Source organism: Cavia porcellus, unplaced genomic scaffold (genome assembly GCF_034190915.1).
Source record: "Cavia porcellus strain 051 isolate PalLab524CR breed Dunkin Hartley unplaced genomic scaffold, mCavPor4.1 scaffold_1, whole genome shotgun sequence".
NCBI classification, from domain to species: Eukaryota; Metazoa; Chordata; class Mammalia; order Rodentia; family Caviidae; genus Cavia; species Cavia porcellus.
In genome coordinates, this window is record NW_026947484.1 from 183,045,708 (window position 1) to 183,063,837 (window position 18,130).

The window sequence follows — 18,130 nt, forward strand, 5'->3', positions numbered from 1 at the left end:
TTGATCTTTGAGAATGCAAGGCAGGTGTACAGCTTTCTCTTCCTCTTAAGCCATGGATATGACACATACAACTATGTGGTTAGATCATTGTGTTCTTCCTTCAGCTGTACAGGGAGAGTTCTGCTCTTGGGCATAGAGTTCTCTGGAATGTCTTCTGATGTGTGTAGCACATCCTACCAGCATGGAATGTGCCCTGAGTTCCTCCTAAGGCCATGATCTTTCAGTTGGGCTGCGTGTAGACTGAATGGGCAGGTAGGTGAGAGGTGAACAAAGTCACCATGGTCATGAAGAGTCTTTGGTTAATTCCTTCTTGCTTTTAGACTAGGACTTGGCATACAGACGAGGCTCGGTGTGTTATCTTCTGCCTTCTGGCTTTTTAGGGAAGTTTACTTCAACTTGTTACCAATAGTCCTTGAAGCATTTGTGTAGGTTTCTGCATAGGAGAACCCTTGCTTTTCTCTCCCCTATCTGAAATATAGACGTTTGTCAGAACTTTCTGTTTGGCTTGGTTTTATTTGATTTTATTGCCACCTGTTTACAAAATATGTTTTCTCACCGTAAGCATTCCACATCCTCAGTATTTGATATTCAGGGCAGTGCCGTGCTGTGTGGATTTACTCTTCAGCCTTTATGTTTACCTGATTCCTTTAAAGAGAAGAACACAGAACTGAGGGATACATTTGTGAATTTAGTATTGTGCTAGTATGACTACTCAAACCCATCTGCACAGATATTTTTGCTTTAATTATACTATTTTTTCTTAAAAGTTTGCCATTCTAAAATAAAGGTTTGAATTTTGTTCTGAATTATGTGAAAACATGTATTTAACCTTGTTTATAAATAGCACAAAAATGATATTTTTAATGCATATAATACATTAAATTTAGAAGTAAATATTGTTAAATTGTAACATCTTCAGTCACCACTTTTATAATTTCCTACTTTAATTTAAAAAATTAAAATACTCCTCAAAAGATTTATTGCCTTGTAAATTATTGGAAATAGGCCATTATTGCTTGTGGGTAGCTATGGTCTCTGTACCCAGTATGTGGCTTTTTGGTCTTCACTTTGAACTAAAACATATTAATCTGACCCCTAAATTGAGTTTTCTGCACTTGGGCAAAATAAGTAGAGATTTACATCTATTTTATGAAAGTTTTTAAAGGAAGTTTGAAATATCTCAATAATAATTTTATAATGAATCTGCAGTAGGAAAACAAAATTGGCTACTATGTTGGAAATGCTATTCAAACACACCTTCCTTTATTTAGTTGTGGAGTCTTTGGGAAATTTGAATGGGGATAGGAATTTTACAAATTGAAATAATTTCAATTGCATTTTAATTTCATGGATATTTTGTCTTCTTGTTCTATGTGGCTGTGACTTCTAATGCATTAGTAATAATTCTCTTCCAGCCATCATTTTTTTTGTGGTGATAAGTTCTAAACAAATTTATTCATTGGACCAACATTTTTGAGCCCTCAGGAAGGCAATGATCTGGAAGGTGCTGCTTTCTCTGAATTTTCTGTTCTGATGGGGACTGAATGGGTCAGACCAGAACAGGAGACGATGCTGTGTAGAAACTAGATGCTCTGATAGATCTTTGTGCAGGCCTGGTAGGGCCTCATAGGATTTTATGGATCTTATAGATTGGAAAACAAACTACTCTTTACTTAGGGAATGTGTCTTCTCCTTGCTGTACAATACGCAGCAGTCACAATTTAGAGGAGGAGAGGTGTAGCTAGGCTCCTGTTTTAAGGGGATAAGGTCCATGCTCATCAGACTCCATGGCAGAAACATCATGGTGGAAAGGCCAGTTGAGCAAAACTGCTTATTTCAAGGGGGGCTGGAAATGAACCAGATATAGACCCCCAAGAGCACCCCTTCATGACCTACCCAGATAGAGCCAGAAGTGTACTTCAACCATCCTGTGGGCAGAGGAGCGCCACAGTAGCAAAAGCAGTTCTGGGCAACAGAAACAAAGCAAGAGGCATCATGATCCCAGATTTCAAGTTACGCTATGAAGCTATTGTTACAAAAACAGCGTGGTTATGGCACACACACACACACAAAAAATCTGCTGATTACTGGAATAGAACTGAAGATGAAGAAACAACCCCAGGCACATTGAGTTATCTGATCTTTAACAAAGGGGCCAGAAAACATACTAAAGGAAAGATAGGCTCTTTAACAAGTGACGCTGGGAAGACTGGTTACACACATACAGAACATTGAATCTAAACCCATATTTGTCACCAGGCACCAAAGTAAAATCAAAATGGATCAAAGACATAGATATTCAAACACAAACAATCTGCTAGAAGATAAAATAGGTAAAACTCTTGAAGAAAGACATGGAAAAGGACTTCTGCATGGAACTCCAATTGCATAAGAAATAGCTTCAAGAATCAACAAATGGGATTATATTAAATTTAAAAAGCTTGTGCACAGCAAAGGAAGCAGTCAGTAAGAGTAGAGACAACTTACAGAATGGAAAAAATTTTGCTAACTACACCTCAGATAGAGGATGGTATCTAGAATTTATGAAGAACTTACCTTCTTCCCCACTAAAAGACTCAGCCAAAAATGGCAATTGAATATACACTTCTTAGAATAAGTGAAAATGGCCTAAATATATATATTTATATGAAAAAAAAGTTTGACCATCAGAAAAATGCAAATTTAAACAACATTGAGTGGGCATGGTGGCACGTGCCTGTAATCCCATCATTTGGAAGGCTGAGGCAGGAAGATTGCCACAGAATTTACTACATAACTTCTCTGATATGAGAAACCCAAATTGTAAATAATTTTAAAAAACAAAATAAAAGATATACAATAGGAAACAGGATCATAGATCTTTTGCAGAAGGGAAGGGAAAGAGGAGGAGAGAGAAAAGGGGAAAGAGAACAAAAAGAATTAAGACCTAAGTACATTTATTTATTCTCTAAAATGATCGTTAACATTTTATACTGCCAACGAGTACTATAAAAATTTTTAAAAGCAAAAAAAAATCCCTCTAGCAGATTAAAGCCAATCAAGTAGACCATCCAAATGAACCGTCAGAGGGATCTAAGGAATAGGTGTCAGCCAGGTAAGGAACAGGGAATGGACTATTCTAATAAACAGGGATGTGGGTCCCAATCAAAGAGGAAACAGTGTGGTGGCATTTAGGGAAAGAGTATGTGATCAAGGCAGACGAGAGTGGAGTGCATGTGACTACGAGGGTTTGATGGGAGGAGGGATGGTGATTTGTGGGGCTGCAGAGAGGGCCCAGGTCCGTGGAGGCACACAGAGGGGCCATGGTAGGGCAGTGGGCCCATCCTTGTAGCATCCTTAGTGATGCATGAAGTGCACAAAACATACAGGATTTCTGTGATTGGACTGGCCTTTGAAGCAGGACACAGTCTCTCCCACCCCTGAGCCTACTAACGTGCTTTTTCTTTTTCCTTTTTAGCTTTTCTTCTGCAAACATTTCTAGGATGTCTAGTGGTGACCTGCTAGGACCACTGCTAGACATTGAGATTAAATAAAACATCAGCTCAAAAATCAAAGCCAAAATGACTTTTCTAGATTATTGCCTTTTCAGATTTTTCAGTCTTTGCTTAACTATTAAGCTAGCAGAGTTAGAATATAATGAAATCATCCGTTAGATCCAGGAAGTTGGAACACTGTCATGATTTTAGGGAATGTTGCTTTGTTATGACTAGCACATTTTGCAGAAGTTGGGTGTGAAATTTTGAGTAATACAATTGGCATTTGTGTAACTTTTTCTTTGATGATGGGATATTTAGTTGTGACCTCGACATACTGAACAACACATGAGGTCTGTTAGCTTAACACAGAAAATATAGATCCTAACTAAAAGTTATTTTCCTTCTCCCATTTCTTTATTCTATATAAGAAAAGATTTGCCTCTTGTGTACTGTGAGGAACTATATGACTTCATGGTCAAAATAATATTTTTGATTAGGAAAAATGATAGAAGGAACTCCAAGATATAAATTATTGACTAGAGTACTTTGAGACTATGATCTTGTAAGTTCTGTCTTTTTCTAGATGTGTGAGCTCTAGAGAGCACAGTAAATATTAAGTACAAACACACGGTGCTCAGGCTTCATTTTGTGGTCTCATTTCAAGGCGTGGATTATTTCCTAGGGTTAATTTTACTTGAGGACATTAGAGGTCTCTAGATCTGATATGTACTCGAGACAAAGTATAGCCTGTAATCTTTCATTTCTACCCAATCGTTTTCCTTCCTGTATCTTCCATTGAATTAAGAAAGAAAATTAGCACATATGTAAAGCGTATCAAAAGGTACAGAGACTGACATAAAGAACACCCATGGAATAACAGCCTTCATTTTGTTAAACTCATGTCAGATTCTGCTCAAGAAATAAAACATTATAGACTCATCTACTCATCTGCTGCTGTTCTATAGCCCTTTCTCTCTCCTTAAAGGTAACCTGTATTTTGGAGTTGCATGTCTTTATATACTAACTATCCCACATATATTTGCATGCTATCAGTTGCAAGTTGACTTAAATGTGTTTGCATTATGTAGATGTGTATTTGATTTGTTACTTATATATTGAACATAATGCATTGAGATTTGTCAGTGTTGATACATGTGGCGTCTGGTTAAATGTAAATGTTGCATAGTATTCCACTTAGGCTAAAATTTTAAAAATTCATTGACTTACCTTTTAAGGTTTATATTATCTGTTGATGCACAGTTTTTACCTTTAAAATGTAAATTCATTTGTTTTTCTTTTTTGGTGTGGGGTTTTTACATTTTGATTAAGAAAGTCTATCCCAAGTTTGTATTTTATATTATTTTCTCCTTTGCACTTTATACTTTAATTTTTATTTTAAGATCTTTATTCAACCACGAATTCATATTGTATTATGATACAAAATGGAAAAATGTATTTACGTTTTCTTAATAATAAGAATAGCAGTTTATACTGGCTCAGTTACTGAATAGCTTATCCTTTTCCTGTCAGTTCGTTGTACTCATTTACTGATTTGCGTCAGCCTCTTCTCTGTATTTTATGACGATTAAGTACAGAAAAGTAAAATGAAATCTTGGGCAGAGCATCTATATATTACAATCCATGCTTGAAACTTGATGCTGATTTTGAATTGTGTTTGGGTGCTTTTTAATCCTGTAATGTCTGTCTGCCTGTCTGGCTATCTCTGTCTTTCTGTCTGTCTGTCTATTGATCTGTCTATCTCTAACACTCCAACATTGACCTTTATTTGAATTGACTGCTAGTTGCAAATACTGCTAAATGATATTGAACATTATTCTTAAATAAATTGCTAGTTTAAAAGAGTCCTCACAGTAACATTCATTGCGCTACCTGTTACTTGTGAATAGATTCAGCCAGTGCTTTTGTTAGAGATAAAAATGGAAATCAGTCAGACAAGCCAATAGACCAAAGCATGGACTGTTGACAGTAAAGTCCTCTGTCCAGGCAGAGTTAATGGGATCTTTGAGTTTATATCCATGGTGAATTACACTCATGGGATAAACAGTAGGAAGTAATTAGTAATAGGTCCTGATCCATGCATGAAATTTTGCTAAATTGTGGAACTTTTAAAACAAGAATAAGCTTGCCCAAAAGTTCAGAAATTTAAACTGAAAAACTTGAAGAAGAGTCTGTGTTCTGCACCTCCTCCTTTGTCCCAGGGACAGCAGGGCCTGCAAGAAGAGTGTGAGTCCGCTCTCTGCTTCCTCCATTGCCCTGGGAGGAGTGTTAAGGCACACGCCTTTAGAAGGTGAGCCAACTGGAACCCAAGAACCAGGGCAACAGCCAGCCTGGCACAGGGGCGCACACACACCTTTGGAGGGCAGAGTAATCAGGAAGACCAGCGATGTGGAAGCATCAGAAGCAGCAGCAAGGAGACAGCAGTTGCACTCTGGAGACCTCTGCGTTGGACTCTAGAGACCCCCCCACCTCCCGAGAGAACACCAGTCCCAGCCCCCACATCCCGAGAGCAAGATCAGCTCCATACCCCGCACATACCCAGGATCTAACACGGACACCATCACCGAGCTCTAAACTCCAGGGATATTTTACTGCCTTTATTCTCCTTTGTCTGTCTGATTGGCTACCCCTTTCCTGTCTGCTTGGATGTCATCTTGTTTTATTTTGTTATCTTTGTGTTTGGGTTTTTTTCCCTCCTCCCTCTGGTCTCCTTTTTCTTTCTTTCTTTCCTTTTTGTTCTCTTTTTCTTTTTTTCACTGTTTAGATTTCTTACCTTTCTTTTTCTTTTTATTCTATTGATCTTCTCTCTGTTTCCTCAACTGCTTCTTGAATTTAAGCTTTCAATTATTGTCTCCTCTCTTTCGGATTACTCCTTCGTGTTCTATTTCATTCTCTCCCTCCTGTGTACTCCAGTCTCCCAAAACTTTGGTGCTCATCCTTTGACCAGCAACCTTGACTCTACTATATCTGACCTTACTCATCACTTTAAGCTGTTCCCTACCCATCTTAAACCCCCATCCCAACCCATGCGAAAGGGTAAAATTACTGTGGGGAAAGTCACTGTGTACAAATGCACCGTATATGTTTGATTTTGTTATATAACTTTGGAGTTTGCTCCTGTGGATGGAAGTAACAGGTTAATGCTTGCAAAAGTTTGTTAGTAGTTATGCTGTAATTGAAACTATTGTTATTACTAACTGTACTACTTTAGCCAGTATGTCATACATGTTATGAACAGTTTTTCTCTCCGGTATGATAGCACTGTGATTGCATGGAGTCATAAGCCTCAATACTAATGATAAAGGTATATATCATAAGAAATCAGCAAGCATCAATGTACAAAACAGAATAAAAAAAAAGGAAAAATAGAAAATGACAAAGACTCACAAGCAAAATGCTACCCCAGATCCCCAGCTCACCCAGGACAAGCCTGGATAGATGAAATTGGAAGTCAGACACTGGAACTTTCTGAAATGATAATAACAGAGGTGAAAAAAATGAGAGAATAATCTCTCAGGTACAAAAATAAATGATATTAGGCTGGGGATTTATTTAGCTCAGTGGCAAAAGCGCCTGCCTGGCAAGTGTGAGATTGTGAATTCATCTCCCGGTACCAAAAAAAAGAAGAGACAAAAATAAATGATACTTAAAATCAAAGATATTAGTGAAGACACAGATAAAAGAATAGATGAGTTTAGAAAAATGATGGAAACAAAAAAAATCCCCAATATAGGAAAGACATGGAATCCCCAATATAGGAATCCATGGAACAGATCCAAAAAGAAATTCAAGAGATTAAAACCTCCATTGGAAATATATGTGACAGATTGAATGAAGGAGATATAATCTCAGGTCTTGAAGACGTAATTGCAGCTAGTGATCATAAAAAGAAAGATATTTTAAAAATAGGAATGGGTCATGAAAGATCATTCCAACATCTACAATATGAAGGTAAGAAGAATAACATAAAATTGGTTGGGGTCAATGAGAAAACTAGAGATAGCACTAATGTCATAAGAAAACTCTTCTCAGAAATAATGACAGAAAACTTCTCAAACATGGATAAAGAACTTGACATACAAATAAATGAGGCACATAGAACTCCAAACAGCCATGACCAAAATAAAACTACACCAAGACGTATAATAAGCAAGGTTCTAGAAATTCAGCAAAAGAACAGACTATTAAAAGCTGTTAGTGAGAAGCAACAGTTCACATATAAAGGAAAACCCATCAGAATCATGGCAGACCTCTCCACACAAACCTTCAAGTGAAGAGATTGGAGTGAAGTATTTCAAGCCTTGAAAGAAAATAACTTTTAATCCAGATTGATGTAACTTGAAAAATTATTTTTCAGCACTTTCCTGGCAAGCACAGGATCATGAGTTCAGTTCCTGGTACAAAAAAACAAAACAAAACAAAACACTAAAAACTGTCTCTCAAAATTAATAGAGAAATAAGATATTTCCACGACAAAAAATGACTGAAGGAATTTATGACAACCAAACCAACACTACATAGCATACTGAAAGATATTCTATGCAGGTATAAAAATGACCATAGTTACAAGAAAACAGAAAGAGACCATCAGGGAGGCAAGCAATTAAACAGTGGGGAAAAGTAGAGAATCAACAACAGAAAAATACTGTAACAGAGATAAGCCAGTGCATATCAGTTATAACCATCAGTGTAAATGGCCTCAATTTACCAATCAAAAGAAACAGACTGGCAGAAAGGGTCAAGAAACAATATCCAACCATATGATGAATACAAGAAACTCATTTAGGGCCAGGGATTTAGCTCAGTGACTCAAGTACTTGCTTGGTAAGCACAAGGTTGGGAGTTTGATCCCCAGTACCAAAAGAAAACAAAAACAAAACAAAACTAACAACAACAAAAATCCATTTAATTCAAAAAGAAATTCATGAACTAAAAGTCAAAGGATAGAAAACAATCTTTCACGCAACAGGAACCCAGAAAAAAGCAGGCGTAGCTATTCTGTTTGTAGACAATTTGGACTTCAAACCAAGAATGATCAAAAGAGATTAAAAAAAAGTTCAAGAGGAAGAGATAATCATAAATATGTGTGCACCAATATGGGAGCACCCTCCTATATAAGATAATTATTCTTACATATGAAAAATCAAATAAGCAGTAACACAAAAAATCAGCAAGGAAATATCAGAACTGAGCCAAATCTGTGAACAAATGGACAGAGTAGATGTTCTGCCAAACATCAATAAAATGCACTTTCTTCTTAGCTGTACATGGAATTCTCTAAAATAGACCATATTCTAGCCCACAGAACATGTTTAAGTAAATGCAAAGGAATTGAAATTATTCTGTGTATGCTATCTGACCATAGTGCAATGAAATTGGAAATGAATAACAAGAGAAACCCCCAAAACTCCAGAAACATGTGGAAACTAAATAACACCCCCTAAATAACCAGTGGGTCACAGATGGAATACAGGAAGACATTAAACAATATTGACAACTAAATGAGAATTTAGAAACAGTGTACTAGAACTTATACTTTCTGTTTATAATGAAAGCAGTACTAAGAAAGAAATTTATAGTGGTGAATTCTCCATATCGGGAAAAGACAACAAGAACAAATAAGCAACCTAATGTTGCACCTCAAGCTTCAAGGAAAAGAAAGCAAGACAAACCCAAAGCCCATAAAGGGAAGGAGATTATAAAGATCAGGGCATAAACTAATGCAGTGGAGACCAAGAAAACAATACCAAGAATTAATGCAGAGTTGTTTCTTAGAATAAATAAAATTGATAAACTCTAAGCCAATTTTATCAAATAAAAGGAAAAAAAAGACGAGAGTCATGCATTGAGGAATGAAAAAGGTGAAATCACTACAAATTCTGGGAAAATTCAGAAGAAAAAAAAGGAAAGGGAAAGAAAAAAATATATACTCATACATGTAAACAAAGTAGTTGAGGTAGTTATACTGTAACTTGTCTGAGTTCATTGAAAAGAAAGGTTTGTGCCTGTATTGTTTGATCAATTTTTCATGCATGTATCTTGTAATGTGGGTTGAATATGTAGCTCCGTGGCATAACACCTGCCTGGGAAGTGCAAGATCCTGAGTTCAATTCCTGGTACCAGAAAGAAAATACACCTTGTAATATGAGCAACTACTTTGAAGATAACAAAATGCAGTGTATTAACCATTGTTACTCTCCTACAGTCTTGTTTTGGAATTTTGTACCATTGTTTTTTTTTTCCCCTTTAAAATAAAAAAAAAGAAAAACTTGAAGAAAAAAATCATTACCTGTGAAGTTGAAATTCTATTCAGATGGAGAAAACACTGTAAAATGCCATGAACTGCTCACTGATTTGTGCCCTTCAGGGAATATATGACAAATGAGCCAGTGTGGGGTCTGAGGTTCTTAGAAACATCTTTTGCATTTGGAGAATTAGATACCTTGATTGGTGTGACACACTTGTCTCACAAGCGGTTGGCATCACCTTGGAGTCTACTTGGGGACAGGTGAGCTGATCAGGTTCTCTTCACTACTTCTCAGTAGTGAAGTGGAAGCAGATACCAATGTGTGGACCAGACATAGAATGCACAAATACCACATTCATGCAAAGAATGCTGTGCAAGAGAGAGTCTGTGAACACGGCACAAATATGCTCAGTGCCCGTAGTTCACGTATATTCACTTTGAAATCAAGGAGTGTGTGTCACACATATACATGGTCAAAGGTAATACGTTTTTCTTCGGGTTTCTCAATTTAAATGTCAAGTTTAGGGCAAGGCATGTGTGAGAAATACATGTATGTCTATATATATGTGTATACTATACATATGTATGTGGGCACAAAAGATACGTGGATGAAATATTTTTATCCACTTAACATTGTCTTTTGTTTCTCGTTTGGCAAATACTGAGTAAAAGAAAACAGTTGTGGGGGAGAAGAAGATATTTTACTCCAAGCTGGTAGGAATTAAGATGAGTACATTTTAATCTTGCACTGAGAAATATTTATAGTTTTGTGAAGAACACATTGGATTACGACTGATGTGATGTGAGATGATTATTGTAGCTCTCTGCCTAGTGGAGAAGAACCATTCTAACCAGGGAAAAGTTCAAGACATAGCCAAGAAATAGGAGAAGTCTATTTATCTTGTTAAGAACTAGACTCTCTGCAGATGGGAGCCCTTCAGTTCTATTGTAAACTTTTGAGGAAGGCAAGAAAAGGGCAAAGGATGAAGTTGTTTATTGTAATTGTGAGGACTTCCTACACGCCAGGTGCCACACAGGGACTCCTTACATGTTGTGTAATTCAGTTCTCATGAAAACTCCATGGTGTGTGCCCAACATTATTAGCTCTGCTATCTTTTGAGGATGTGGAGATAGTGCAACTCGGGTCATTTGCCCAAGTGGCAAGAGAAAATTGTAAGAATCATATTTCTGTTCTGACTTGGTAAAAGAAATGAATCACCAACCACATTTTAAGCTTTGAAAATTTACATTAAGTGAATTAGACTTTGCTTGTACTGGCATGGGTGTTTCTGCTGTACATTCCTGAACATTCATCTGTGGTTCTTACGGTAAACATAACACTTTGCCGTTGTTAGCTTTCCCTTAAAACCAATAGATTTGTGAGAATTCCCCTTGCTCAAAGTTTTTGTTAGTCTCGATTTTTAGTGTTGGTATCTCCAGTTATAAAGTGAGACCAAAGACAGAACGGGAAAACAAAACATTCCAGAGTTTTTGTTCATGACTTACTCTCTCCAAAATGAATAATTATTTACACAAACTGTGAGTTGTGTCAAGAGACCTCCCTGAGTGTAGAGTTTGTAAGAGACTATAGGTCCCTCTGGCGGCTGTGTACATGGGAATTCTCCTGTAGCCATTCTGGAAAAGTCCATGAGTTAGTCTGCAAGTTCTTTATAGAACCCTCTGGTGAATTTCTTAGAAATGCACATTCAGGATCATGCTTGGGTACTGTGGTGATTGTGAGGATAATAACTCAGTCTTCTGCATATAGAGTACTTTTTAAAAGAATATATCTCAGATTGCTACTCCTCCGAGATCATTGTATCCACTCAGCTACATTCTGTGTAGTTGACATTAAAATTTCACAGAAATCTCTGAATGCCAGCTATCAAAATATCCAACTTTCTCTGTACTGTGTATGACTTGATGCGGAATAAAACAAAGTCCATAAAAATACCTAGAAAGCATACACTTTCCTTGGAACCCTCCTCCATAAGATTTTATTATTTGACTAATACGAATGGTGAAATTTTACATATAGTTCATTTTTTCCTTTTGGGAGCCTAAAAACTCAGAACTAAATTTGGGGCTCCTTCACAAAATTCTGGCCTCTGCATTACTTATGCATTATTGTTCACTCTTCAAGACTTTCAATCCTAATGTATCTTTTGCTTGGACCTAATTATTTTTTATATTTACTACACAGTTAGATGGCACATACTAAAACTGAAGATCTAAATTTGTTAAAATAAAGATTTGACTAAAACTAGACATACAAAATAAGTGTTCTCTATTAAATTTTCAGGGTTAGTGCTGAACACACTGTTCTTTCTCTGCTTTTGATAGCTGTAAACTTTACGTTTCCTTCCTCATTCATGAGCCATCACAAAGCTGTTTCTCAAGGTTATTCTTACAATACGTGTCTTACAGAATCTAGGCAAAATTGAGACATGCTGGTCAGAATTGTATTGAACATGCCCTACATGAGGTATTTTTATGTATTGCCTAGTAAGTTACATTAAATAAGTATTCCTACAACATTTGTATCCATTCATAGAAGAAGCAGAAATTCTTATCTGAAGAAAAACATGCAGATGAACATACAGTTTTAAAAATTGTTATTTCCCGTATGTTAGGAGTCAGTTTCTTGTTTTTTTTTTTTTTTTAAATTAAGAGATTGGGAATAGTTCTAGTTAGCTTGTTTATTATTGGTAGAGATCTCAGGATTTCATTTGAGCTCAGAAATGAAGTATTTTCTTCTCATTCCAGAGAGGACTGAACTCTACACTTCCGTATCCAACTGAGCAGCTGGCTGAAGCCACAAGAACTTTGTTAGACAGTCTTGGGAAGCTGGCCCAAGAGGTAAGTTGTGTCTTTCTAGTACTAGCACACAGACGTTCACTCTCAGTTTTATTGTCTTTTTTCAGTTCAGAGTTTGACTAACAGAGTATATTTAATTTGAATATCACATGAGATGGGATATCAGTTTTAGAAGCAAAATCAGCAACAACAAAAAATAAACTGTTCTGATCTTACTTCAGAGATGAAAAATTTAAGACTTATCTATGTCTCAGAGCTAACTAGTTAGTGGCTAAAAGCCCCCTATGTAGCCTAGACCTTTCTCCCCTGGTTCTCTCTGTCCTTGGACAATCACATGTTTGTAAAGAGGAGAATTCTTTCTCTGACCTTTTAAGCACTGTTTTTGTCGGACTAGCAGCTTTTCTATATTGCTTCTTCAGTAGCAAGATCATCCAGTCCTTTTACTAAAACATCCTTGTGCTAGTTAACAAGAAGAGTAACTGGCACACCGAATGCAGCCTTTCCCTTGTAAAACCTGGCCTCTCAGGTTCAACTTTGAAACATGATCTTTTAATGAACATTAAAATTCAGATGGCCTTTTAGCTCCACATAGTGACTAACAGAGTAATCTTAAGGTGCTTATAAAAGCAGTTACCTTTTCCTCTGATTGCCAGCCAATGTGTGTCCCACCTCCTTTGATTCCCAGCCTTATTTCACACTATTCTTGGAAAGGAAGCAGTGGTCACAAACAGTGGAGGCTTAGATGTGTAGGATGTTAGAAAATAATATTAGGCAGATTTGGTCAGATTTGGTCCATCTCTAACTCATTTTCTTTTAACTGCTTCACTAACTCTGTTTTATGCGTGCATCACTTTTTCAAATTCAAACATTTACTTTTTGCTGACAATAAAAGTATTGCACGTTTATCATGAAAAATATAAATGTTTGGAAAACTATAGAAAGCCCTAGATGAAGCACTGTCAGCAGTTCAGTATATTTCTTTCTATTTTTCTTTTTAATTCTGCAGAGGTATCTGACAGGAGAGGCTTGAGTTTTAGGTCCACTTTCAGGGGCAGCCCTCTTCTAGCCTGTCATGTGTTGCTCTGGTTAGGAGAGCTGGTGACCTTTGGCTATGTGGAGAATTCCAAACAACTGGGATTTTTTCAGGAAACAGAAAGAGAAAGACAAAGTGCTTTGCAAATCTGCAGCCATTTCTCCAGGGCCCATTAGCTGACACTGACATGTCTTGCAGTGCTCTGTCAGGTTCTCTTCCATACTCCCTGCCCGTCTTCATTTCTGGCCTTGGAGGAAGCAAAGCAGAGATAGTAACGGGGGAGATCATGTCTAAACTGAGTTTGATTACAGTTGTCTTCTCTTACATGACTGGCTCAGCTATTGTCTGGAGTAAAAAAAAAAAAAAATCAAACGCATGCTGGTGTCGTGGAAACTCTCCAGCTGATACACATTTTTTCATGGCAGCTGCTTTTTGTTCCCTGCTTACTCCTGGTCCAGGACCAAGGACCACCTTTTACTCCAGAAGAACATTTTCAAATCACTTTGATCCTTGTTACACCTTGTTTAACTTGTTGTTTCTATGAAATAGCAAATAGAAAAGATAAGTAAATGTGGTTATTTGGTCAGTATTTGGAAAGAAGGTAGATTCCCCTGTAAAGAAAAGAAGAGTGGAGCCAACATTTTTTGAGGATAAATCTGTATGACACATACGAGGTAAATCTGACTATGCCCTCTTTACAGATGGCACTGAGGTCAGAAGAATCCAGCAACTTGCCCACAGTCATGAATTAACTGATCAGATGGGCTTGAATCCAGCACCATCAGATTCCAAAGTCTATATTGTTATTTGGTCCTTTCTATTCTAAGAGTTTGTCGCAAACTCGATGATTAGGATAGAAAGCAGATCCTCCAAAGGAAGAAGATAGGTATTAGCAGCAGACCTAGGAATTAGGGAATATGTGAGTAAGAAAAATCAGAGCTGATACGAATTTCACATCTGCATGGTGGGGAAGGTATGCCAGGCAAGATTGTGAAATCAAGACAGGAGGCGGTATTGTTGATGCCCTGGGTGTTTGGCCTTACTAAATGTTAAGGTCTCAGTTGTGCACGTAGTAACTTCTCTATCCTGAAGGAGTGGGAGACAAAGACAAACAGGCCAACATATAATAGCCGGGATGCATGTAGTACAGAACAGCAAAGCTGAGTAAAGAGGGTCAGAGAGTGATTAATCTCCATTTTAAAAGGGGTGATTAGGAAGTCCTCACTGATAAGGTGACTGGTCCGCCTGAAAGAAAGGGTAGCATGTCTATGTAGAAGGAAGGGTAGTCCAAGACCCTGGATGGTAGGGATGCTTAAGGACATGTGTGAGGGCCAGGAAAGAGGCCACTGGGGCCAGAAGAAAATTATCAAGTGAGAAGGTGGCTGAAGATGGGAGTAAAGGGCTTGGGACAGAAGGGTTGTCATGAGAGCTAGAGTTTACTGTGCTGGACTGTGAGGCGGGGGGAGGGGGATGGGAAAGGCCATTGCAGTGGATCAAGAAAGCAGTGAATCAGTGGCCTATTCCTTGGCCCAACAGATAATTCTCAAACAGCATCACTGGTCACCTGCACCACCTTCTCCTGTGTGAGTCCGGGTTCTTTCCAGAGGAAGTATGGAGTGTGAATTGAGTTGTGGAAAGGTGATCTGGAGTTGACCTCTGTCTTAGTTACTTCTCGTATTGCTGGGACAAAATACCTGACACCTACAAGTTAGAGGAGTAAGGGTTTACTTCAGCTCAGTGTGTAGAGCTTTTAGTCATAGTTTGCTGGCTCCAAGGTGGGGTGACGTGGCAAAGGGGCAGTGGCAGCGGGGAAGTAACGTGGTCCATGGTGTGGCAAGCAGAAGGCCACGAAGCCGTGAAGCAGCAAGGTCCCCTCCCCATTTATCCTATCCATTTTACAAATCTTATGGGTGGTACCAACCACCTAGAGTGGGCTTTCTCACTATCCACACCCAGAACTATGATAAACCACTTAGTGAATGAATCCAGGACCACAAATCATTAATCCCAGTATTATACACCCTTAATCCCCTTTCACACACAGCCACTCTGAGAAGTCCCCACTATGAACATGTAAGGCTTTGGGGACACATCCACCTACAAGCCGAAGCAACCTTGAAAGCAGGTTTTGGGAAGAGCCACCCTTCAGAAAGGACTCAGTAATGATGATACCTCTGTCCAAAAATGTTCTTCTGCCTTTATGTTGGAGGAAATTCATTCCTTAAGTTGGGAGGTGGGGTAAGGCAGACTGTGGAAAGATAGTGAGTGACTTTGTCAGGGCACATGGAGTTCTCCAGGGTGCATGCAGCCCCTCCCCCTGCTCTCTGGGGCCCAGTCTTTCGAGGTGATAAGACCATGCAGTGACATTTCAAGGACTGCAGGCATTTAGTGGTGATTTATTATGAAATGTGTGGAAGCACAAATTGTTCTACAAATACTTAATAAGAGCCACTGACCAAGAACTCTCCTGGAGGACATTTTTATGTGAGGCAAGGCACTGGCTTTTATCAGTACTTACAACTTTAGTCACAGTCCCAGCCCCAGCTGCCTGAGGCCTTTGACTCCTCATCTTATGGACTGTTCTGTGAGGGCTCTGTCACATGCTTTGTGTCGCTCACTCTTCCCATGCTCTATGTTAGCTTCATTGCCTTGATGGCAGCTTGATCCCGGAGATGGAGCTGATGTACCTAAGGCTGCAGACCTATGGGGGACATCACTAGGAATCAAAATCAGATCGCCCACCTTATACGTTTCAATTGCCTGAAACTTCACCTAGTCCACAGTAGGGAACTTCAGAGACACTTTCTTCTAAAGAAGAGATGGCTGGCTCTTTAATTTCTAGTTTAAGATGTTTTTAAAAAATGAGTCAGTGATCATGGGCGGTTCCTGGTAGACTCATGGTTAGAGATAACCACTTAGAGAAGGCATTTTCTCCGACAAGCCAAAATCCAACGAAATAAAGGCCATCACCAGGGACTCCACTGACTTCTAGCATGTTCCTCTTACACTTTAATGAGCATAGGGATTCTTGGGCCTCTGGTGAAAAAGCAAGTGTGAAATCTCCAGGTCTGCAGAGGGATTTTGGAAAATGTATTTCAAACAGTGCAAATACTTCAGGTCCCGTCACCACAAATAGGAAAGGAAGGTTCTAGCAAACCCTTATTACGGCTTTGAGGTGATGTCCGGCAAAGTATATCCTGCAACATGGCTTTTGAGAGATCATGAATGGGGGGAAAATAGAGGAACTAAGATATATCGACTGCAGATACAAATTCCCTATGATGAACGTGATCATTATGTATATCTAAATTGTACCAATACAATTAATTGAACAGATAAAGCCAGGCTAGAAAATAATAAAAGAAAATAAGGTGTTTTTTTTCCTGCTCTATCCTGACACTCACTCTGTCCTTTGCTTCCCCTGCCCTTCTCTCTTCTTTTCTTCCCCGTTGCTGACATCAGCTGTTCAGCATGAGTAGCTGGAGCGACATGCGGCAGGAGGTGATGTTTCTGACCAATGTGAATAGCTCCAGCTCTTCCACCCAGATATACCAAGCTGTGTCTCGCATCGTTTGTGGCCATCCCGAGGGCGGGGGACTGCAGATCAAGTCTCTTAACTGGTATGAGGACAACAACTACAAAGCTCTTTTTGGAGGCAATGGCACGGAGGAAGATGCTGACACCTTCTATGACAACTCTACGAGTGAGTACCCGCAGATCAAAGCCCTGTCCTCATCCGTGTTCACCCCAGCCTCAGCCCGAGTCACCTTCCTCTTTATGCTTACTCTCATCCAGCGTTAGGCATGAAAGTGTCTGTTTTTCCAGGAGCTTCTGTGCTCCTGGGGGACAGGGTCTTAATCAGCTAATTATCCCTAGCTCTTTGTTTGGACACTGGTACATATCAGGTATACAGTGGTGTTTATCAAAATGAATGAATGATTGAAAACTGTTCTCAGATTCCTGGGGGAGGTAGGAAGGTCATTCCAGAGAGATTAAGGATGAGAGATTGGTAGAAAAACAGATCCCACAGGATCACATTTATATGTGGAATCTTAAAAAATTGAGCTCATAAGAACAGTAAAAAGGTGGTGGCCAGGAGTTGGAAGCAAAGGAATGGGAGGTGTTGATCAAGGAGAACAAAGGTTCAGACATGCAAAAGAAATAAATTCTGGAAATCTAATGTTTAGTAACTTTAGTTAATAACACTGTATGGTGTACTTCATACAGTTAATCTTAAGTATTCTCATCCATTCCACACACACATCCTGTAACTATGTAAGATGAATGTATTAATTAACTTGATTATGTAAATGTTAACTTTGCTATATACATCAGGACATCAGGTTATATGTGCCTTAAACATATACCATTATCATTTATCAATGATACCTTAATAAATCTAGAATGATTGTAAGAAGAATGAGAAACTGGTCCTTTAACAATTATTAATGTTGCTGTTGAGGTAAGCATTGTAATAAAAATCTAAAAATAACTAATAGTAATAACAACAACTACAACAAAATCTAACATTTATGTAAA

General features: G+C 38.4%; 1 protein-coding gene across 2 annotated transcripts in view; it reads left to right on the forward strand.

Annotated features, from left to right (window-relative positions):
• Positions 1-18,130, forward strand: part of Abca1 (ATP binding cassette subfamily A member 1) — a 128,837-nt gene that overhangs the window by 58,563 nt on the left and 52,144 nt on the right. For both annotated transcript variants that reach the window (XM_063224413.1, XM_063224412.1), the window contains exons 8-9: positions 12,508-12,600; positions 17,054-17,294. In XM_063224413.1, coding sequence (XP_063080483.1) covers positions 12,508-12,600; positions 17,054-17,294 — 334 coding nt within the window. The remainder of the gene's footprint in view (positions 1-12,507; positions 12,601-17,053; positions 17,295-18,130) is intronic.